At 38.9% G+C, this 24,832-nt stretch overlaps 1 protein-coding gene across 2 annotated transcripts; it reads right to left on the bottom strand.

Annotated features, from left to right (window-relative positions):
* Positions 1-2,568: 2,568 nt before the first annotated feature.
* Positions 2,569-9,313, bottom strand: LOC136853356 (uncharacterized). 2 transcript variants are annotated; one of them, XR_010857421.1, is made up of 3 exons: positions 9,208-9,313; positions 3,180-5,526; positions 2,569-2,966 (listed from the first exon to the last, which is right to left on the bottom strand). XR_010857421.1 is itself a non-coding variant. In XM_067128733.1 (2 exons), exons 1-2 carry the CDS (start codon positions 9,215-9,217, stop codon positions 3,794-3,796), a joined length of 1,743 nt encoding a protein of 580 aa, XP_066984834.1. In that variant the 5' UTR covers positions 9,218-9,313; the 3' UTR covers positions 2,569-3,793. The 2 variants fall into 2 exon arrangements, 1 of the variants encoding a protein (XP_066984834.1); XM_067128733.1 differs by having other exon boundaries at positions 2,569-5,526.
* Positions 9,314-24,832: the final 15,519 nt, after the last annotated feature.

Raw genomic sequence — 24,832 nt, 5'->3', positions numbered from 1 at the left:
TCCCGGTGCTGTAAGCTATAAATATAGAATGAGAAAGCTGCTTCTGGGAAAAAATGTTGCCCTAATCAGTAATAACACAAACATAAATAAAGAGCATGAAAGTAGCGATTGCTTAAGAAATGAGTTTGCATTAACGAATGCAACAAACAATGTGAGAAATTATAATGATCGCAAGCTTGCGTTAGAGATTTGCCTAACTATCCATATTTTCAAAAATTCGGAATTAGATACAGAATGTGAAACTGATATTGCAAAAGATTTAGGTGACGACATGGATGATTTGACAGCAGATCCGAGTAACACAAAATTGATATCTGATGTCATAGAGGAAGAAAGTTTGCGACATATAGGGGCTACATAGTGAACAAATTTTCGATGAAGTATCCGCATTTAGGTCACAAAGCGTCTGCCAGTCAAAGTGACGAAAATTCCTGGGTTAAAAAGATTAACAGAGGTCAACTGCATTTACCGTCCGAGGCCTTTTTTTCACACTTAAGTTTCGTGAGAGAGGTTTTCAAAGCCATTCATGGCGAAAGTCTTAGAGAGGGAAAACATTGTATAAAAACGCTAGCCTCGGAAATGAAATTAGCCATAAAAGAATCTAAAATTAATTCAATGGGCTTTCATCTCCCAGATGATGTAATTTACTTTTTTGCCAAGCTAGGTGTATTTTTTAGACTAAGATACCTGAATAAAAAGATTGACATAGAAAGAAGAAAAATAAATTATGCAATAAAAGGGAAAATAAGCTCAATAAGATTAAAAAATAAATTATTTTGTAAGAATTAATTAATTTTTCTAGTAGAGTAATATGCTCTGTTATTAAAGTTCAGAAACATGGCTTTAATGTTTTTACTCAATAATGTTGTTAGTTGATAAAGTTTTATTTCTAAGTTATATCTAGTTTTTAGACCCTTTTCATGAACAAAGATAATTTTGTAAGTAAGAGTAGATTATTTTTCGATTAGAGTAATATGCACTGTTCAGAAATATGTCTTTGTTTTTACTCAGTAATGTTGTAGTTGATAAAGTTTTGTTTCAAAGTTCTATCTAGTTTTAATACCCTTTTCATGAACTAAGATTAAATAAATTGTATGTATGTATGTATATATACTGTATATATATATATATATATATATATATATATATATATATATATAAAATATATATATATATATATATATATATATATATATATATATATATATATATACCTACATGCATACATACATACGTACATATATGCATATATAGGTATATATAAGAAAAACGAAACTGGCAACTCTCTACAGGAAACTAGCAACCTCTTGAGGGACGCGTGACGTAGTGCGCAGATCGCTTGAGTTTTGGTAAACAAATCGGTTAACCTGACATAGCTCAACCGTGTATATGGTAACAATCACTGACACGTGATTTTTATTGCTAAGCCACCTTCAGGGGACAGTCCTCTGAAGATGACTCGGCAATAGAGCCGACACTGGTCAGTATTTAAAGACCTGTTACATATACCTGAGCTTGTTGAATGTACAGACATACACACACATATATATATAATATATATATATATATATATATATATATATATATATATATATATATATATATATATATATATCATTGTAACTATGGTAGGTTGCATGGCTGAGCATCAAGTAGTTGTGTTTCTTTTTCGCGTTCCATTTCGGTAATTGCTTTGTGGCCATTGTAGGAAGGAGACATTCACTTCTCGGTTGGCTTTGTCAAAGCAGCAAGGCCATTATTATCCCCGTAGGAGGGTAGTGCCGTCAGTGTGCCTCACGCTGCGCAATGTAGGCATTCCTTAAGGTTCTTTGCAGCATCCCTTCGGCCCCTAGCTGCAACCCCTTTCCTTCTTTTTACAATACTTGTACCTCCACTCACATTCTCTTTCTTTCATCGTACTTTCTACCATCTCCTAGTCATTGTTTCAAAATTATTTTCAGCGCTGAATGACCTCATAGGTCCCAGCACTTGGCCTTTGGCCTAAATTCTGCATTCCAGTCAACCGCCAGCGAGCTTCCCGTTCCTTCAGACCTCTTCTAGGAAAGTGGAAAGTGCTGGGATGCACACTCATTTCCATGAATCCTTTCAAGTGCATCATAACTATTGTCATGGCTGTTTAGTATTTGAAACTGTACTGTATTGGAATGGATTCATGGAATTTAGGCTAAAAAGCCAAGCACTGGGGCAACTTCGGCCACCCAGTGCTAGACAGTGAAAAGAGAGAGTTGGAGTGGTTGGACAGCAAGACAGAGACATAGAAAATAAATGATATGTAATTCAAGGGTCCCAAACTGAAATTGGGAGGAAACCCCACAGTTGCAATTAGGAAGTAAGAGATAAGGAAATCTGGGCAGCAAGACCGAAGAAGGGAAGTGAGAATGGAGGTAAAGTAAAAGGCTACAAAGTGCGTGCAGGCAGTGGCCGAAAGAACGCTGCAAACACCCTTTAGTAGTGCCTACAGTGCACCGCGTGAGGTCCACTAATGGCACTAACCCCCTGCGCGCGCAGAGACGAGAACGATTTTCGTTATGGATATAAAAGCCACAATACAGATTCTTATTCTTTATTTACATGAGTATATAGAAGGCATATCAAAATATGTTTCTCAGACTTTTCGAGAGTCTATCTCTAACCAGGTAAAATATCTTTGGCTTACAAATACCTGTCTTATATGATACATAATGATAACTAAATAGAGGTTCTTTTCATGAAATGAAACTAAAATAATATTAAATGTCCACTTTGAAATAATTAAGTAATTATATGTCATTTGAAAAGCGTCGGTTTGAGAATGCAGGAATATACAGTACAAGAGCAAAGGGACGCTACCGCAGACGCCGTCTATGATACAAAAGTATCAGTATCAAAATACATTTTTGGTTCTTTTGTAATAATGGGAAGATGCTGATTGCTCTCTCTCTCTCTCTCTCTCTCTCTCTCTCTCTCTCTCTCTCTCTCTCTCTCTCTCTCTCTCTTAGGCACTGTCCACACTAGCGGGCACTGCCCGACGGGCAAACGCTGTTCCCATAACCGTTCCACTATACTGACCGGCCGAGTATGGAGCCAGAAGGATGCGATTGTCTGGTAACACTGCTTCAGAAGCGAGAGAAAATATAAACAGCTGGAAGTGCCCGACGGGCATGCCCGCTAGTGTGGACAGGGCCTTCCACACACGCATGTGCATGCACTCACACGCGTACACACACTATATTTATACGGTCATTTGCTTCATCTGAGCTGTTTAGAGAAATCCACCGACTTACAGTTGTAACAGTAAGTTACCCGGATGCCTCACGGCAGAATATTACACTGTCCTGTGTGTCATCCCCTTCTCATGTCGCATCAGGCATGCGCGGTTTCAGGAAAGAGCATTGGCGAATAACGTTGATTTCCCTTTATTTGAAGGTCTGAACTTCAGGATCGTTAGCAAAATCACGAACAGGTGAACTGTTAATTCTGAAAAGGAGTTTGAAGGTACGTAGTTTTGATGTGACACCTTATCAAGCACACACACACACACACACACACACACAAAAACTGAATACAAGTTCCTGCATGGTCCTCGAAGTTCGTGGTGACAAAATTAAAAGACATGAAATTTTAGGCTGATTGAACATGGAATAAGACAGCAGACATAAGGCAGATCTCTTGCTTTAGGAATGCGTAGAAGGTCTTTAGATTTCAGACATTTATAAATCCGAGATTTGTCTCTCCTTACAGAGGCAGCTTTTCACGAAGTAAGCAATGAAGCGTTGCTTAGAATACAAGGCTGTCACCGATTGGATCTCAGGAGAACCGAAGTATTGCTTGCGACCCTGCGAACGATTCTGGTCGCCCTTTCCCAAGCAGTCGTACTTTCGGTCATCGTTTCCTCAAGTTCTCGCATCCACTCTTCCTTGTTGACTTCGACCTTGTCAGCTTCTTCAACGACAGCCTGCAAGAAAGAATGGCCATCTTCACTTAATAAGTGCTTGAGGTCTTCGGTTTTGTGAATGCTGTTGGAGATCACTTCTTCTATGATTTCTTTGCTTGACTGACAAGTCTTGACTCGGGAAATCTCATTAAGCCTTTCAGTCTGGAGGCAGATATGTTTGACCATCATTGCTATGACCTCCCTCAGCATTTGCTCCTCCTCTTTCATGTGAGCAAGCACTCTCTGTATGTCCTCTTCCAGATTCCCTGACGACCGGATCTTGGCTGCCATGTCTATATCAGTCACGTTTCTCATTACTACAGTTTCTTTGATAATTTCGTCTTCCTTTTTGTGAGCCCAGTTCTGGCATTTGCAAACTATGCATGCAGAGTCAGGTCTTGGACATGATATCCAAATGTGGCAAATCATGGTACATGTCTTATTACACTTTTTACAGTTGTGAGCGTGTGGAAAAAAATGGTACCACTTGAGTGGTGCTCCCGATCCCCTAGTCAGAGGAACGCGTGTCTTTCTGATTGTGGTTTCTCTGCCTCTCCAAGTTTTGTTTTCCCTCGCGTTCTTGTTATAATCCTGGAGCATATTTGCATTTTTTCTCCCAATGGCAATCTCCATCAAAGCTGATTTGATTTTTTCAGTCAGATTCCTCTTACACTGTTCCAAGTAAGCCTTTTCTTTCAGTGCAGCCCTTGTCAGCGTTAGACTCACTGACGGCATCATCGAGAGGGCCTGGAAGAAGTTTTCACTCTCCTTATTCTGAACTTCCCATCTCATTGCTCTCATATTGATGTCTGACTTCTCAGCAGCGTAACCATAAAGATCAACCTCGCCTTCGTTATTTGGCTCGTACAGAACCCCATTATCAAAGTTGAAATAACACTCTGTTTCTATATTCCATTTGTCACGAAAAATGTTCTTGATGTTGGAGTTCTTATCAGTAGCAAAGGTTTTCAGAATCTGCGTGATGTTCTTTGTGTCCTCTCCAAACAACTTCATGCAGCTCTCGATGATTTTGCCAAAATACTCGAGATTCCTGTTGAGGTTGGCCTTCACCACAAAGGCAAGACAAGTGAGGTCAAGAATGCCAAACTTGTCGTCCGTCAGAAACAGAGTCATTTGGTTCATGATCTCCTTCTGTTTAGTGCACCCCCTTGTGTCGTTGAGTCCCGGGGTGTCGACGATCATGACATTATAATCATAGGGCATGAAATCCTCCGCGTAGAAGAGGTAACCTGTGATGATCTCGGTCTGGCTGTCGTAGGATTGCTTCCCTTCGCAGTCGTCCTCTTCAGCAAACAGTTTCATGCGGTATCCGTCCTGAAACTTGACCCCGAAGAAGTGATTGCAAAATGAGTTGATTAAAGTGGTTTTGCCAGCTCCTGTTTCCCCAAGTAGAAGGACAGTCTTGGTGGGAAGGTTGTTCTTCTGGCCGATGTGGAAGATCTTGATCTTGTTCTGCTCGTCATTGACGTGAATTTTCTTCTGCGGCATGTATATCACCAGGCCGCACTGCTTGCCAAGGCTCTCGCAGTCTTGGAGCGTCCGGGACATCCTGTGTGAGTCACGCTGTGAACCTGAAAGAGTGGTACACGGTTAATTGACATTCTGCTTATTTTTTTTTTTTTTTTGTCACATGAAGGCCAGTAAATTTGAAATTCAGCTTATTCACTCACGAATTTAGCTCACATGTAGAGATCATACCCTTGACAAATGTCAACACTATTCCTTGATCACTTCTGGAAAATATGACGTTGGATGAGGTGCATCCTTTTTTCAGAAGTGGCTGTAACATTAATATGCAGTTGACTGTTATAGCAAGATTTTTTGGAGGGTGTTTAACATGACAACCCATTACAGAATGATAAAAGCTACAATGAGTTTTTTCTTTTTTTGGTTTATTTCTTGGGTGCTACATCGTTTCGTACCTATAGGGGTCTTCATTTGATAGCGTGCGTCCACACCCAGAGTCGAGCATGTCGTAAACACTCAGCCACTTATCACAAGCTTATCACAAACAGTTTGAAAAGAAGTCAGCAACCTTAAGTGGAGAATGAACCTTTGGCAATTGCTGTTTAATAGTATGAAGCGCTGGTTAGAAGTAAGATTAAGTCGGTGACTGTAATAGCAATAAGTCACCAACGTGTGTTTATGACAGGTTTTTACTGTAGTGTGTATGCACTGTCAGAAAAACAAGTTAAACTGAAAGTGATTGTACTAAAGGCAAGAGTTCTATGCTCAGAATATGCTTCAGAGGATGCTGTTGCATAATTACTTCATTTTTCTCATTATCATTATTGTTATTCATGTCATCATCTCCCTTGATGTAGATCATCATACAAACAGTACTTGGCTTTCTGGCATTATGAAATGATATGTTTTGAATTTACATGTTTAAAGGTGGAAAGTCAAAGATGACAGCAAGTATATATGTAGTTAGCAATTAGGCATTTATAATATAAGATGCCCTTTTACATGTAATTATTGACTTTCATAGCAACCTTGATAATGGATTGAGTCCAAATTTATTTAGATCCAGCCTTTGATTTTGTTGACCATCTTGACAACTCAGGCATGAACACCATAAATAGTTAGGCATTCAAATTAACAAACTGGCGTCAGAGTTGTTGTTGATAGGGTTTAGTGAGGTCAGACCTATAACATCTGATAATTCAGTGAAGTGTTCCTGAACCTTTGTTAGTTCAGACCTTTGCTAGTAACAGGACTGCTTGTCTAAAAACTTTGTTAGAGCAGTGTGTCGATGCTGGATTGTTGTTGCAGTTATGTGGTTTTCTGAGATGGGAAATCAAATTGTTGCCAGCCTCCTGGGAAATCAAATTGTTGCCACCCTCCTGGGAAATCTGATTTCCCAGGAGGCTGGCAACAATCTGATTTCCATCTCTGAAAACCATATAACTGCAACAACAATGCCAGCATGACTTATTGCTCTAACAAACTTTTTAGACAATTAGTCATGTCAAAAGCAAAGGCCTAAACCAACAAAGATTCAGGAACACTTCACTGAATCATCAGATATTAAAGGCCTGACTTCACTTAACCCTGTTAACAACAACTCTGACGCCAGTTTGTAGATTTGAATGCCTAAGTAATGCTGTTCGTGCCTGAGTTGCCAAGATGGTCAACAAAAACAAAGGCTGGATTTGAATAAATTTGAATAAGTTTAGACTTAATCCATTATCAAGGTTGCTATGAAAGTAAATAATTACATGTAAAAGGGCATCATACATTTACTGGAAATATTGTCATGTTCGATTGGATGAAACAGGGAGAGCTATAATTTGCTTCCACAATGAAAAGGAATAATTTAACATCGATTTGAGTTGCCATCAAAATTAAGACAGTATTTCCAGGATATGGAACGGGCGCATGTATAGGCCTAATGCTGTAAAAAAAAAAAAAAACTATTGTATATACTGAGACTGATAACTCCTCTGGCACTGTGAGTAAGTAGGGGTAACTTCTAACATGCAGGCTCAGTGGTGAATTGTAACATTGCTGTCAAATTACAGATTTGTATATGCTTGCTCATTGGAAAAGCATTCTGTAATCTCAGTATAGAGTGCTGTCAAATTGCATATTTGTCTATGCTTACTCATTGGAAAAGCATTCTGTAATCTCAGTATAGAGTACGACACACTACTGTAGTTTAAAAATGGTAAAAGATTTAGCCAAAGGATAAATTCCACTTATAAGAGCTTATGACTCTTGCAGAATTTTGAGACTGACTTTGATTGGCTGATTAGGAAATTGAGGTCTCGAAGACCAAGCGCCGGAACCCATCAGGATTAATCAGCGCAGCAATGAAGATGAAATATATAAATTTATGATGTGACTGATAATGAAAAGGTGAATGATAACATACTGTACTACTAGTAAAATTCAGAGTTAAAATATGAACGTAAAAGATAAAGAATGATATTAGATAAAAACCATAAAAAATAAATATATATAAAAATTTTATATCCAAAATATATACTTAATATGTAAAATAAATATGACTAAAATATTAATTAAATATGCCAAAATCATATCACATTAAAAAGATCAGATTCTCCCAGATAACCCATAAGGTCATCTGCCTCAACATCATCATTTGAAATTTCTAAAACAGTCTTCCCCGCTAATAAGTACTTTGCCCTAAGGCGATTAAATCTAGGTTAGCGCACCAGCATGTGCTCAGCGGACAGCTGATCACCGCAGTGAGCACAAACTGGGGCACTGGCTCCCTATACCGTATAACTATGGGTGAAGCGGGTATGGCCAATCCTAAACCGTGTTAGGATGATCTCGAATCTTATGTTGTGATTAAAACCCGAACTCCAAACACATGTCTCTTGCAAAGCTTCACAGTAACGTATATCAAAAATAGAAATGTGTACATTTTATTTTTTCAAAGAATTAAGTTTAGGATGTTATCCACTCCTAGAATACGTGTAAGACAATTTTTATAAGTTTGATTATAAACTATAAGTTCAATGAAGCAGCCTTGTGCTGTAATGCGATTATCTTCGAGATTGTTTTGTAGGTAAAAAGTTTTTTTTTTTTAACTTCAAAAGTAAGACTGAAATTGTCAAGAAAAGAGCCTGATGCTGAATTGTTTTTCCCGTGGCGTTCACAACCGCACAATTTTCTGAAAATTGTGGAATGATCTTCGCAGTCCTGTCTTTCGGAACTTTGGAAATTCAAACTTGTTGTAACTACTCTTCGTTTATGGTTTGATACTTATTACATTTGTTGTTATTTATCTCGTCGTATTTCCTTTGCTATTCCTCATCCACTGTTTACTCTTTTGCTTGTAATCTTCTGCTTCTCCATTTATGTCTACACCATCGCTTGTGATAATAATAAAAATAATAATAATAATAATAATGAACCAAACAAAACTTCTTTCAGTTTTCTTCTGAAGGTGGAAAGAGAAACCCACAAGACTCTTGTGTATAACTTGTTTAGTGGTAAATATTTACATATTACTTTGATCTCGAGAAAAGTACTCGAGATCAAAGTAATATGTAAATATTTACCAGTAACAAGTTATACACAAGAATCTTGTGGTTTTCTTTAATAATAATAATATATAATAATAACAGAAGTTTCTAATGCAAGAACTCGATTTCTCTAATAAGATATATTCCCGTGATGTGTCTAGTTTAATGCACTGATAAGAAGCATTTACATCGTAATCGGGTTTCATTGTATAACTTGTAAAGAGTGAGCGGCTTTCAAATCAACCGACATACCTGGGATCATTTTGAAGCTCTCTGGAAGGCTGGCGAAGGAGACAGGAGAGAGCGCAGTGCTAGCTAGACCTCTCTCGGCTCTTGCTTCCGAGCAACTGTTGTTAACCTCCTGGGACTCGAGAGTTTTTCTAGTCTTCTTGCAGCTGCTGCCTTCCTGCCTCCTGATGACGCGAAGTTCTGTTTCTGGCGATTCTTATACGTTTTGACCTTAATCTAATTGGCACGATCCGTAGGGAGTTTCCGCTAACTCCTTTTCCTTATTCGAGTGAGTGTATTTTTTTTTTTTATCGTGTTTTCTAGTCCGGTACCGAAAGGGTTTTGGTGCATTTTTTAAAAAATTTTTGTCTCAGCTCTCTCCAGTGATCCTGACAGATTACTTTATTTTATTTATTTATTTTTTTTTTTTGCTGGTTTTTGGAACATGCAGTCCATCTGTTGATTAATTTGAATTTTAATCTAAATGCCAGTATTTATATTTTTGAGTGATGTGATATGACGTTTTATTATTTTATTCAAAGTTTAGTGATTATAAAGGTATTCATTTATCTACCCACCAAGTTCCGCATGATTGTAGGAGGACAGCGCTGCTCTATACCTAATCATTGTTCAGAAGGCGCTCCGATCATTTCTGTTCACTTCCTGCTGATGTACGGCGTCAGTAGCCTACTATAGGTCAGTGGTCCTTAACCGGGGGGGCGCGCCCCCCTAGGGGGCAGTCAGCAATTTCCAGGGGAGGCGCGAGCCCTAGGGAAGGATAAAAAAATGCTCTTAACAAGATTGAGGAACTATTATTTAGAAGTTTATGAACAAATGCAAACGTATCGCCTTATAATGGAAGTTTCCTATAGTCTTCTACTCTGGTTAAGCTCATTGGGCCTTTTACCATGTTTTGTAATTATTTACCTCCCTCCCTCCCTCTCCCTCGAAACCTCTTCTCTTTCGCTTTTTCTTCATTTCCTTTAAATCTGGGAGGGGATTTTACTCACAGATGCAAGGGGGCCGTGGAGGGAAGGACCAACTCTTAGAGGGGGCGCAGTAACATTAACGCTAAGAACCACTGGCCTAGGTGTTGTGACGCCAGTTTTAGTAGCCATAAATCAATCGATCAAATCCTGCTGATGTTGAAGAGGAATAGAATCAAACCAGATGTCTGGCTTTGGCTGTGAGACTGAGTTTGGGGTTTGTGGTGTGAAAGCTTGGGAATGGGGAATACTATCCAATGCCGAATCATTTTGGCCTTTTCACGTTCGTGCAATTTTTTTATGGTCGTTTCAGAAGCTTCATTTGTTGTCGTTGTATTTGTCATCGCAAACCCACCAGTCGTGCATTATCCTCTAATGTCCACTTTGGAGTCAGTCATCTTATAAGGATAGGGACACATAGGAGTTTGTAGTTAGGGTGACTTCATTTTTAGTTTTCTGAAAAGAAAACTATTGTGCCGGCTTTGTCTGTCCATCCGCACTTTTTCTGTCCACACTTTTTCTTTCCGCCCTCAGATCTGAAAAACTACTGAGGCTAGAGGGCTGCAAACTGGTATATTGATCACCTACCTTCCAATCATCAAACATACAACATACCAAACTACAGCCCTCTAGCCTCAGTAGTTTTTGTTTTATTTAAGGTTAAAGTCAGCCATAATCGTATTTCTGGCAACGATATAGGATAAACCACCACGGGGTCATGGTTAAAGTTTCATGGGCTGCGGCTCATAACGCATTAAACCGAGACTACCGAAAGATAGATCTGTTTTCGGTGGCCTTGATTATACGCTGTAGTGGCTTTACAGAAAACTTGATCGCGCCGAAGAAACTTCGGCGCATTTTTTACATGTTGTTCTTGTTATTGTTTGAGATGAAGCTGGCGTTATGCCAGCACTGGTTCTTGCTCTAGAGCAGCCCATAAGTGACTGGTAGTAAACTGGCAAATCAATGAAAAACGGGTGCATGACATATGTCTTGTCTAATTGTGGGTCACATTGTGATTAGCTGACAAATCTGACAGCTAATCTAGAATTCTACAGCATAGCTTCCATGCTTTGGTGTCCCCTCCTTAAAAGAAAGTAAGACTCTCCCACTCAGGGTGGGTGGGAGATTGTTGGCACAAATGGGCTGGGGCAGCCTTGCTGGTATCTCAGTGAATGATACTTCCTGTGTTATCGGCAGGAATGATTTTCCACCAGAGATTTGTTACAGAGGTGCAATAGTCTCTGGTCTCAGGGTCGCGGAATTGGGCCTTGGCAAGCTTGTTGTGTTTGTCCTCAAGTGGGTCTGCTGACTTCTACTCTGAACAGTGGGTCTATTGACTTCTACTCTGGACAGTGGGTCTGCTGACTTCCACTCTGGACAGTGGGTCTGCTGACTTCCACTCTGGACAGTGGGTCTGCTGACTTCTACTCTGGACAGTGGGTCTGCTGACTTCTACCCTGGACAGTGGGTCTGTTGACTTCTACTCTGGACAGTGGGTCTGCTGACTTCTACTGATGATGTAATAAGGTCAGTGAAGAGGTTGAAGAATGGAAGTTAGCCTTGAGTTGATAGGATTACAAGTGAGATTTTGCAGTACAGTACTGACAGTGTGACTGATCAGCTGACCAACCCCATAGGGGGCTAGTGCTGGCAGTGCACCTTACTCGGTGCAATGTAGGCATTACTTAAGGTTCTTTGTAGCGTCCCTTCGGCCCATAGCTCAACGCCTTTCATTCCTTTTACTATACCTCTGTTCATATTCTCTTTCTTCCAACGTACTTTCCACCCTCTCTTTACAATTGTTTCATCATAATTTTCAGCACTGGATGACCTCATAGGTCCCAGTGCTTGGCTAGTGGCCTAAATTTTATATTCAGTTCAGTTCATCAGTTGACCAAGGTTTGTAAGATATATCTGGAGTATGTAGAAAGATAAAGGCGATAGAGGTGACTGTAAGAATCCTGGAGTCATTACTTGACATGCTGGGGAAGGCGCATGGTAGGATATTGACTGAAAAGCAAACAGAAGGCAGATGGACTGAGAGGGAAAGAACTTTGTGTGTTTTCTGTTTAGACAAGGAAGAGATTCTGCAGATCAAGTTTAATTTTGAACAAATTCCTTAAAGTTTGGAAGTCAACGGGAAAACTGTATCTCATATAAATGGACCTTGAAAATGAATATGATGGAATTGGCAATGTGGCAATTGGTGAGGAAGTGTAGTACATGTTGCGGAACGTGATTGAAAGTTTCTGTGATGGAAGTAAAGTATACATTAGAATATGCAGACAAGAGAGTGACTTGTTTGGCATTAAAGTGGATCTGACACAAGGGTTTGTTATGTCTCCATGGCTGTTCCATATCTTTATGGGTGGAGCAATGTGAGAAGTCAGATGACGAAGGTTGAATATTTCTTTAAACTTTCGGGATGAGAAAGTAAGTTGTAAATGGAGTAAGGAATGTTTGCTGATGACGCAGTGCTGATAGGGGATAGTGACAAGAAACTGCAGAAACTAGGAAAAGGGTTTGAAAGTACTTGCAGAAGCGGGGTTATTGTGAAAGGATGAATCTGAGTAATTTGAGTTGCTTCGGTTATGTGGAAAGAATGGACGATGAAAGTCTGTGCTTCAGAATTGTTAAGGGCGGGAGGGGACGAAGACATGTGTGAATGGCACAGTTTAGGTATAGGTTGGTTGGTCAAGCTGCTGATGAGCATTTTGAGTAGATTTTGAATGTTTTATTGCAGAAGTGGTTCATCCACAATTCAGCAGTTATCGTATGAACGTTGCAGTGGCCTTAGTGTTGTTGCTTCTTCCGTGGAGAGTTTTGTATTTCATCTGTCCCCCCAGGGCGATGAAAAACCGCTGGTTCTGTTTCGTGATCAGTTACTGCTGCAGTGTGGGGGTGTCTGCTGCGGTGGGAGGTTGAAACCAACATTCTTTGGAGGCTGGAATTTCAAGTCAATGGCCCCTTTGGTGTTCTTGTTCCATTTGAATAGTTTTCATCCTTTGAAATAATAATAATAATAATAATAATAGTAATAATTTGTGTTAAATTTCATTAGTTGATATTTAGTAGGTACGCACATACCAATAATGATTCACGAATATTCTTGAGAAGAGTGTAAGACTCGAATTTAGCGTCATGCCTCTTTCTAGCAAATGGCCTTATCTGAAGGCAAGTGCAATTTCTTCATATCCCAACAGGATTTAACAACTGCATTCAAACGAAATCCTGCAGGGACAGGAAATGATATAATGCAAGGGACTAGTTTTGCGTAGAGAGTGTTCATACATGTTTCCAAAGCTCCGTATCATCTGTAGTTATTTTGTAGTATCAGTTGTCGTACCAAAAGGTTTGTGTAAATGACTTGAGTAGCTCTCACGTAACACCCGTCAAATGACCTCTTCCTTCATCATCAAACCTCTCTTTTCTTGGTTCAGTGATCGTTGCTTACCCTTCTGTATGTGGCCAGCTGCTCTCCCCGAGTCCAAAAACTTTTTGGGCGTCTGGCCACTCGCCATTTTCCATTGCATTTCTTTTTTCTATTTTCTTTTTTCCGGATGCGCTATAGATCGAAGATGAAATGCATTACTGCCCTAATACTGTTGTCCCTGCATTTTGATGCATTTTTATCTATGTATTAATTTGCTGATTTTTTTTCTTTTTCAGCAAGTGAGATCTCATTTCTTCTGTATTTCCCTTTGCCTCCTCTTACTTGTTCGTGATGAACACCATGATATTCTTTGGAAGCTTGAATTTCAAGTTAGTGGCCCCTGTGGTGGGCTTGTTTCGTATGAATTTGGCTCTTCTGAGTAATATAATAGTAATAATAAGCAGTGGTAGATGTCCTAAGTTAATTTTAGTGTTCTGTTAAAGAAAACTATTGTGCCGGCTTTGTCTGTCCGTCCGCACGTTGTTTTTGTCTGGGCTTTTTCTGTCTGCCCTCAGCTCCTAAAAACTACTGAGGAGGCTAGAGGGCTGCAAATTGGAATGTTGATCATCCACCCTCCAGTCATCAAGCATACCAAATTGCAGCCCTCTAGCCTCCTCAGTAGTTTTGATTTTATTTAAGGGTAAAGAAAAGTATACCTTAGTTTAACCAGACCACTGAGCTGATTAACAGCTCTCCTAGGGCTGGCCCGAAGGAATAGGCTTATTTTACGTAGCTAAGAACCAATTGGTTGCCTAGCAACGGGACCCACAGCTTTTTGTGGAATCAGAACCACATTATACCGAGAAATGAATTTCTATCACCAGAAATAAATTCCTCTAATTCTTCATTGGCCGGCCGGAGACTCGTACTCGGGCCTAGTAGAGTGCTAGCCGAGAACTCCACCGACTCGTCCAACGAGGGACTAAGTTAGCCATGATCGTGTTTCTGGCAACTATATAGGATAGGCCGCCACCGGGCAGTGGTTAAAGTTTCATACAGCATTATACCGAGACCACCGAAAGATAGATCTATTTTCGCTGGCCTTGATTATATGCTGTAGCGGTATACAGAAAACTCGATTGCGCCGAAGAAACTTCGGCGCTTTTTTTTACTTGTTTGATTCCGGTGTGACCTTTAAAACGGTAACAGGTTCCTGGTCCCACTGACCATGTCATCAAAAATATTTCTTTGCCATCATTAACCCGTCGTTTGGAAATGATAATGCGACAGAATATCGACCTATTTTTTGTGACTAATGTAACTGATCATGACACACAGCCAGTGATTTTTCATTGCCCTGGGGGAGATGCGAACCCTCAACATCTGAGTGGCATGCCACGACACCAACGACTCTACCAGCGGACCAGCATGACAACTAAATACGTTTATCCAGCCCAGTCCTGATGGTTGGAAGAAATGGTGGACAAGGTCAACTTCAAAGGAAGCAGTGGCCTGCCTTGCCTGTTGAAAGGCAGATCTCTGGGTGGATCGATTATAGAAGCTAATCGTCTTGACTCGACTTGTGAAACCCGAGTTCTTGCCCTCTTTAGTTTTCTGTGAAAGAAGACTATTGAGATGGCTTTTGTCTGTCCGTCCGCCCTCAGATCTTAAAAACTACCGAGGCTAGAGGGCTGCAAGTTTGGCATGTTGATCATCCACCCTCCAGTCATCAATCGTACCAAATTGCAGCCCTTTATCCTCAGTGGTTTTTATGTTATTTAAGGTTAAAGTTAGCCATGATCGTTCGTTTGGCACCGCTGTAGGTGTCAACAACACAAGCCACCACCGGGCTGTGGCTGAAAGTTTCATGGGCCGTGGCAGAGAGTTTCATACAGCATTGTACACTGTACTGAAAACTCGATTGCGCCGAAGAAACTTCGGCGCAATTTTTACCTGTTCTATTATAATTGGAACCTTTTAGTATCAACAAAATGTTAATATCATTCCTGATTAGCATATACGTTTTTGTTTTAATTCTTCTAGTTGCGGGAATCGTTAAATGTTAGAATCTGCGTACCTTTGGCATTCAAGAAAACGTCGCGGGAGAACTGTCAAAGGTCATATGGAAATGAGAGTGAGAGGTCTCGTGATCGTATTGTGTAAACATTGCAGCTTTCTCGCCGACATTAGGATATCCGGGTTGCTTGAGCAATAAACTTAGTAGATAAGAACAGGAAGCTTTCACTATTCTTGGCATAACTTCTAACTAACAACTTACTCTGAGAAACGTCTAGGATACTGTTCTTCGGTGTGGATGTCCGCTTCTGCCAGAGATTTATCTGTTTTAGGTAGAGTAGTTCCTGGTGCTAGGTTTCTGTTTCCTAACATTAGCAGTTATGACTGGAACCATCGATGGACGGTCTCTTGTTTGTCAGTTTTTCTCAAGTTATATTTTAACAGAGACCTTTCCCACTTACAGCTGGTCCCTAATCCTCATTTCTCGCCGAGAGCAACCAGTCCCGCTGAACATCAGCACCATTGGTCAGTAGATGTGGCCCTCTGTAAGACTTCTCTGTTCCAAAGGACTTTTATTCCTCACACTGTTGGACTATGGAACAGTCTCCCTGTGGATGTTGTGCAATTGGAACTTCAAAAGTTCAAGCGAAGATGAAATGCATTACTACCCTAAAGCAGTTTCCCTTGTATTTTAATCATTTACTTACATTTTTATCTCTTTATTCATCAAGTAATTTACTTTTTTTCTTTTCTGTTCACTGATCTCTTCTATCTGTATTTCCCGTTACCTTCAGTTACTTCTTTCAAATGAACATAATTTTCCTTGGAAGCTTAGAATTTCAAGTCAGTGGCCCCTGTGGGCATGTTCCATATGAATAGGGTTCATCTTCTGAATAATAATAATAATAAGTTTTCTTCTGAAGATAATACTTGTTTAATAATAATAATAATAATAATAATAATAATAATAATAATAATGATAATAATAATAATAATAATAATAGGGCAAAAGAAAATTATTTAGAAAGAGGAATAAATTTTGAAAAGTTCCACAAATGAGAGATGAAAATGAAGACACCAAAAGCAGCTGTAATCTTTTTCTTGCTTATGAGAAACGTTGATGAACTTTATGCAATTCATCGCCGCCAGCCGAGTGAGTTCAAAACTTTTGACGGTATAGTGGGGTTAAGCTAAGATAATATGCGGTATGCTTAAACTTATTAGCAATAAGTCAGATGTAAAATATCGTTGTCATATTACTGAATTATACCCCTTGTAATCCTAGGAATATGTTTGCCAATAGATGCCCATACCCTTGAACAAACAGTTTAGGAAGAGAATTATCTATATCATTAATAACTCGAGTTGTCATACGTAAGTGCAAGACCAGTATCCTGATCTCCCTGCTCGCATATAGCATTGGAACCTTCTTACTTTTGTGTGAGGACTTAATTTTATGAAATTGAGGCTGTCAGACCAAGTACTGGGCCACTTTCGGCCGTTTAACGCTCGAGACGGGTTAGACCTGATAATTGGAGAGGTTGGACAGCAAGATTGAAGAATGGAGTGTTAATGGTGTGTAAAGTCAAAGGCTAAAAAGTGGGAGCAGTTAGGTGCCGATGGGACGCTGCAAACACTCTTGTAATGCTTACAGTGCACCACGTTAGTTTCTCTGCCACAGAAAACCTCGAACAACTGTAGTCCAACTGGTTTCTATATCAGGCTCAGATGACGAAGGAAACGGTGCTTGACAAACAAAGGATGTTATTGAAGGGGCTTCTCTAGATCTAGAATAAAGAAAAAACCAATCCGTGATGAGTGCTCTGACAACGTTAAGCGTTCCGTTAACCACGAAATCTGACATTTTAGGATTATTTATAGTGAATGTGGACTTCTGTCATTGTTGTTCATTTTTATATTCACAACGCTGTTCTTCTCTAATAGTTACCAGTAACGAAGTAAAAAATGCGCCGAAGTTTCTTCGGCGCAGTCGGTTTTTCTGTACAGCCACTACAGCGTATAATCAAGGCCAGCGAAAATAGATCTATCTTTCGGTGGCCTCGGTATAATGCTGTATGAGCCGCGGCCCATGAAACTTTAACCACGGCCGATGGTGGCCTATCCTATATCGTTGCCAGAGGCACGAGTATGGCTGACATTAACCGTAAAAAAAATCAAAACTACTGAGGTTTGAGGGCTGCAATTTGGTGTGTTTGATGATTGGAGGGTGGATGATCAACATACCAAATTGCAGCCCTTTAGCCTCAGTAGTTTTTGAGATGTGAGGGCGGACAGAAAAAAAAATGCGAACGGACAGACAATAGTTTGCTTTTACAGAAAGCTAAACAGTGAAACGATAACCCACACTTGGAGTAATGAGCAAAAAACAAGCGTCTCTCTGGATGTGAAACTGTTAATTAATGCCATTTGAGCGACTAGAGGAGGAGAAAGTTTTAGCATCAAGATTTGAAATTTGCTCCACCTAAATACAGTACAGTAAAACCGGCATCCTCACATGCTCCTGAAAAACTTTGTAGACAACACATACAGGATATTTGATACTGAACAACAAACAGCTTCAGTCATAGTTATGAAAACCAGGCGACATTGAAAGTGATATTCAACGTCTTATGTTCCGAACAGCTGGCCGAAATACGAATTTACTGGTTAATAATTAATACGAAGTTCAAAGAAAAGCGGGTGCGCATTTGTAATAGTCTTCAGTCCAGCTGTCCATTTATAGTTATTCTGATTACACCATGGTCTGACTTAATATTGATTGTGTTATGAAAACTAAACACATTCAAAGCTTCATTCTCGGGTTTTGTTAAGTTTTCCAAGCAATGCTAACTTTGTAATTGGTTAGAAATCTCTCTCTCTCTCTCTCTCTCTCTCTCTCTCTCTCTCTCTCTCTCTCTCAATGAAGGATTGATCTAGTTTTTGCTCTTTTTGGTCATTCTGTATAAAAAGATCATCCTGATTATATATATATTTTTTACCATGTAATCAAAATTTTGCTAAACCGCTTACAAAAATCATTCAAAAACATACTGGTGCTGTAAACCTCAAAATAATTTTTAAAAATCCAAAGACCATTGGCTCCTCGTTGTCTTCCAAGGATCGGTTCTGTCCCTTGATGACGTCGGGCGTCGTTTATGAGTACAAGTGCCTCGGATATAGTTCAGGGAAGCATTTTCCCCGAGATGTAACCGAGTGCCGGGACGTTTCCCCGAAAAAAGCGGGACGCCATATCTTAAAAACTAACCATAGAATTTTCTTGAAAATGATCTCATCATGTTTCCCACACCCAAAGTACCGGATGCGCTAGTTTTAGGTTCGGACAGTTCCACCGTGACCACCCAAGGAGGGGGCCTGTTCGATGTATTGTGACGTAGCCACGGTCTATGTATAAAGCGCCTGGCGACGCGCAGGCTACCTAGCCCGCAGTAGGAGCCATGACGTCACGCGAAAGAGGACCGGAAGTTTTCCTTGTGAGCTAGTTATATAGACACCAGTTTTGTCATTTATGAAAAACACAGCTGAAACTTTTACTGTAGAAGAGAGGACAGCCGTAATATCTTTTGACGAAACGAACATCGCAGATCACTGGAATTATGATACAGGAACAAATAGATCAAATAAATTCCATGGAAAAGTTCAGGCTATCATGAGAGGGGTCTGACTGCTACATGGAGACAGCCCATCTTTTATGATTTTGACGAATCCTGTGTCCACGAGATGGTGATAGGAATGAATGTGGAAGTAGAGAATGCAGGCTACCCTGTAATTGCCATTGTTCTTGATCCAGGGCCGAACAGTCTTAAATTATGGAAGGCTTTTGGGATAGACCCAGTGAAATCAAAGCAAGTTGCAATAAAAAAAAATCCATATCGTGATAGGGAAATATTCGTATTTGCCGATGCCCTACGTGTGATAAAACTGATTAGAAATCATTTTATAACTAAGGGGTTTTGTTTTGAGGACTGAACACTGATTTCTGATTCTTGCATGAGGGAAATGTTAAGTAAGGCGCGCACAGAATGTAGCTGAATTACAAGATTGGTGAAATTGACGTAAACTTAAAAAACTGAACTCCAGCGGGTAAATATGCTGTGCAGTTGATGCCAGATACCCTTGCTAGGTGTATTGAATATTTAGGAGAGGGGGGGCTGTTGTGAAGCAGTATCTGGAAGGTTACTGCAGAATTTATCTGTATGATAAATGACTGGTTTTATCTCATGAATTCATCAATGCATTATTGTAAATGTAAAATCAAGGACGCTTAGATAGCCAGAACACTCTTCTATGTAAAGTTATTAATGTACTGACAAAAATGAGAGTACGCAACGCAAAATCAGGCACATTACAATTTCCAAAAGGACGTGATCTTACGGGGTCAGAAAATAGAATCAGACCCACTAGAAAATTTTTTTGGGTGTCGCGGACAGATGAGTGGACAACATGATCACCCATATGCTGTTAACTATAAATATATAGGATTAAAAAGCTGCTTCTTGGTAAGAGAAAAGTTAATAGAAAGCTTGAATAATAACGTTTGCTTATCAGCTGAGTTGGTGCCGACGAATGCTTCAAGCAAAGACAAATCCTATATTGGGCGTGAACTTGCATTAGAAATTCGCCTCACTAGCAACGTATGTAAAAATGTCGACTTGGATCTAGAATTTGAGAACGACAATTCAGAAAAAAACTCCAAGAGGATATGGCCAGTTTGTCAATCGATGCAAATAACTCAAAATCGTTAAGTAGGAAAATTCTTCTTTGCGATGTATGGAGGTGGCTACATTGTTAAAAATTTCTGCGGTATCCTCATTTAGGCCAAAAGGCGACTTGCAGTCAAAAGTGATCAGCTTCTGAAAATTTATTCTCACAATGACGCTTTATGAGAGATATCTTCTAAGCCATTCGTGGAAAAGTCTTCGGGACGGGAAACAGTGTATAAAAATTCTTGCTTTTGACATGAAATCAGCAGGCGTTGATGTTCACAACGATGCAATTTAATTTTTTGCAAAGCTCTCAGTATTTGTAAGGATGAGATACCTGAACAAGAAAACTGAGATGGATAAAAAAAGAAAAGTAAATCGCGTGATATAAGAAAACATTTTCAGAAGATTAAGAATTTTTTTCTGAATTTGTTTTATGAAATATATGTTACTACTGGATGAATTTTTTTGGTGTTGTTTCTAAGGACTTCGATATTTTAATACCTTTCCTGTGAAGAAACAAGTAACATAAAAGGAAACTGGCAGCCGACATAGGAAATGGCAACACTCTTTCTTTTGCGTGACGTCACGCGCAAAACGCTCATATTTTGGTAAACAAGTCGGCTCACGTAATATACCCTGACCATGGCGTAGTCAACGGTGGTCCGAGTCACTAGGACTGACTACGTTGCCAGAAGAAAGAAATGTAAACAAAACGTCACTAAAATAGACCATTTGTTGCTTCCCAGTTATGGTAATATGTTAATCTACTAGTTTGTGTACACCAAATAATACTAACTCGAAACGTAGGTTATATACCGAAGTACAAACATGTTTATCATTGCATTAAAAAAATGTTTATACATAAATTGCATTAACGTCAAATTACAAGACGGCAGTGCATTGGTTTACATACGTCACAAAAAGACGTTTTATTCTACTATAAGCAAATGAAACAACTTAATTATTATCTTTTACATACAGCTGTTATTTGGTAGTTAAAGTTTCTAACTTTCTCTTTTTATTCAAGTTTTTGTTGGCTACAATATAGTTATTTTCTTGGAAACAATAACTCGAGAAAACGTTAGTAGGCGCTCATATCATTAATTTTGCCATTTTTTCAGTACTATGACCTTCATTACTTATTGGAACAGCATATTTATTATTTAACCTTTGACCTTAATATGGTGATTTTACATTCGTTATTGTCCATCAAATGTAAAAAAAAAAAAAAAAAAAAACTGACATCTTCTGCAACTTCTGAATAAAAAGGAAGCAGTGATTTTTTCCAAGAGCTAGTAAAGCTTGAATGAGATACTCATTGAATATCTGTAAAACTAAATGAACATTTTGTTTCGCAAAGGTGGGGGAGGAGGAGGAGGAGGAGGAGAACGCTTTTCATGACAGTTTATATGAATGTTTCAAGAGTAAACCATCTTCTATCTAATTTCTAAAATATGATTTCCACCAAAGGAGAACCGTGGGAACTTCATTGTTTTATTTGTATCTTTCTGGCTAAGCCAGTTATTCCTGGTACATCTCAACAAATGTACTGAATTTCCGACTTTACAATCAAAATATGGTTTCAAGTGAGTTTCATCCACAATCAGTATCACTGTTTTGTCACTGGGTAGTAGTGATTTACATTTATTCTTAATGTACATCAGAAAATGAGTCATTTTGTTCTGATGCAGGGTAAACTGTTTGAAAATACGCACTCCTGATGGTAGAGTAACTCTGCAATATTAAGAATTTCATATCTCTCAAGAGTCTATAACTTTAAGGGGAACAATTACAAAACAAAGAAGACCATATTACCAGCTCTGATGAATAATCCACTTTATTCAGTCATTAACTGTAGTTGCTCAAATACGAATTTCAGCACAGGCAAGTGTTTGAAGGACTGATCATCTAAAATTATTGCCAAAAATGAAATCAATAATTTTATAACAGCAGTGCTATTGCAGGTTTTAGAAATACACTCAGCAATGTCAGCTCTCTGCAAGTTATTCAATATCTGCTGAATAACATTTGTGTCATGAACCTCTGTAGGAATTTTTAAATTCCTAACTGGCATACTTCAGCGACATGAACAAACGCATGTACTGTGCTCACCTTAACCAATCTAGGTCCAATAAAGTTTGTCCCTTACCTTTGACTACTGTCAATGGTAATTTACCCATTTCCTGTACTACCACATGTGATGAACCTATAACTTCTATGTCTGTGCCATTTCCAAAGCTCCTGCATAGTCCTGTACTGGGAGTTGTTTGACATAGACTAGCCTATATTAGATTCTGTTAAGTCTAGTTTATATGAATTCCCACTAAAATTCAACCTAGGCTAAACCAGTCTTTACTGTGTTGCTCATATCTACCTAAATGCCTTTTTCAGGCTTCAGCTTTCTTATGTTACCTTATCGGACAAACCTATGTTTGTTTGCGCTCCCGACGTGGCATAACGCTGGTTCCAGAGTGATGAACACAGACTTTATGTTGCAGTCGAAAGTTATCCTGATGTGGAATGGAATGGATTATGAAATTTGGGCTTGAAGCCAAGCACTGGAATCCGAGAGAGTATTCAGCTTTAGTTATCGTAATGTCATCCAGAGACAAAAGTCAAATACCTGTTGCAGTGAATTTAGTGTTGAGTTTACCTACTTACCATAGTAAGTTTGTTTAATAAAATACAAGATATATCCGTGGCATGCTACTTCATTATGCCATGTAAGTTTTACAGTCCAATAAAAAAATAAAACAACGGAACCAGGAGAAAACTTCGTATGCAAATGATGTACGGGAAGGAAGCTTGAGAGAGCATGAATCACCAGCTTAACCCCCAAGGTCGAACAATGACGTCATAAATTATCCAACAGGCCTTGTTTCTCGTTGGTCTTGGTTCCCCCAGGCCCACTTTCCCGAGTGAGAAGGGTTTGTGGCAGGATTTGTGTTGGTAGCCCTGAAGGCGTAGTGGCGGGCACGGCGGGGGCCACTTAAGTTGTTGCCTACCAACTTAACAAGATAGAAGGACCGATTCCATATCAGCTGAATACAAGTGGATTATGCCTATTCTGAGCAGGGCATTAAATTGTGGCCATACCCTACTTTGAGCATGTAGTTTATTAAATTGCCAAATATTGTAAACAACTTCTAAAATATTCTGTAATTAATCTTGTTTAAACAAATCTGTACTGTGTTCAGCTTTGTTTGCGGGCTGTCTCTCTCTCTCTCTCTCTCTCTCTCTCTCTCTCTCTCTCTCTCTCTCTATATATATATATATATATATATATATATATATATATATATATATATATATATATATATACAGTATGTATGAACTACAGTAATACCCCAAACTTGCGTGATTTGAGCTGTGTGAATTCACAGACACACAAACTTTTCATTGGAACCTAACTAATTGTCATGCATGAGTTTTTCGCAGACACGCAAACATTTGCTTATACTGATGAACCCTGCAAAAGTGTTTATGTTTAATTTTTTAAGTAATTTATAAGTTTTCAAGCTTTTATGTGTAAATTGAATAACATTAATTAATAAAAGTAATGATTTCTCTCTCTCTCTCTCTCTCTCTCTCTCTCTCTCTCTCTCTCTCTCTCTCTCTCTCTCTCTCTTTTTACTGATATGAGAGAATTTTTATGGTACATGTAGATGTTTATTTGTTTTGTATGATAAATAAATTTTTTTACCTAATAATAAGTACTAATTTTCAAATAATAATAATAATAATAATATAACTGTGTATATTAAACAAACAGATTCTTTCCCTCATCTTTTGCAAAGCTGTCAGACATGTCACCTGAACATGACAAGAAAGGGAAGTGTTGCTGATGAGTGGCTCAAAGATTTCTCTCTCTCTCTCTCTCTCTCTCTCTCTCTCTCTCTCTCTCTCTCTCTCTCTCTCTTAAGTAAGGACAACTGATAATTCATAAAAAAATTCACTCTCTTAAGTAAGGACAACTGTTTCTCTGTATGTCTTTACTCTCTCTAGATCTAATTTTCTCTCTCTCTCTCTCTCTCTCTTCTCTTTTAACTCTTTCTCTCTCTCTTTTGAAGGACTTTTTTTGTTCTGCCCTGCCTGACATCGTTATGTTTCATGTATCATTACTGTTTCTTCTGTATGTCTTTAGCTGTTTGCAGTTTTTAGATCTAATGGCTTTTTTGTGTGTGTATTTGTGTAACACCCATTTGCTTTTTAAGCAAACTGATTACAAACTGCAAATGCACCATTCTAAAACATAGAGTATTTCGGAACAAAGAGAAAGAGACAGAATAAAGAAGTTTTTAAAAACGAGGTTAATAAGACTTCTAAAAATAGATCAGTGGAATGGGGGAGAGAGAAATATAGTATACTAATTTTCACACTCCTATATTCTTACGCCCATCATTTATTTCCTTTTTTAAGGGCAATGTATTAAGCTAACTTTTAAATGAAATTACAGTAACTTTACTTTTATTTAAAAGTTAGTTTAATACTGAATTTCCATCTTTTGATATCTAACGTAAGAATGACTTCTCTCTCTCTCTCTCTCT

Source organism: Macrobrachium rosenbergii, chromosome 27 (genome assembly GCF_040412425.1).
Source record: "Macrobrachium rosenbergii isolate ZJJX-2024 chromosome 27, ASM4041242v1, whole genome shotgun sequence".
Classification (NCBI taxonomy): domain Eukaryota; kingdom Metazoa; phylum Arthropoda; class Malacostraca; order Decapoda; family Palaemonidae; genus Macrobrachium; species Macrobrachium rosenbergii.
This window is presented reverse-complemented; position numbering and strand designations above follow the sequence as displayed.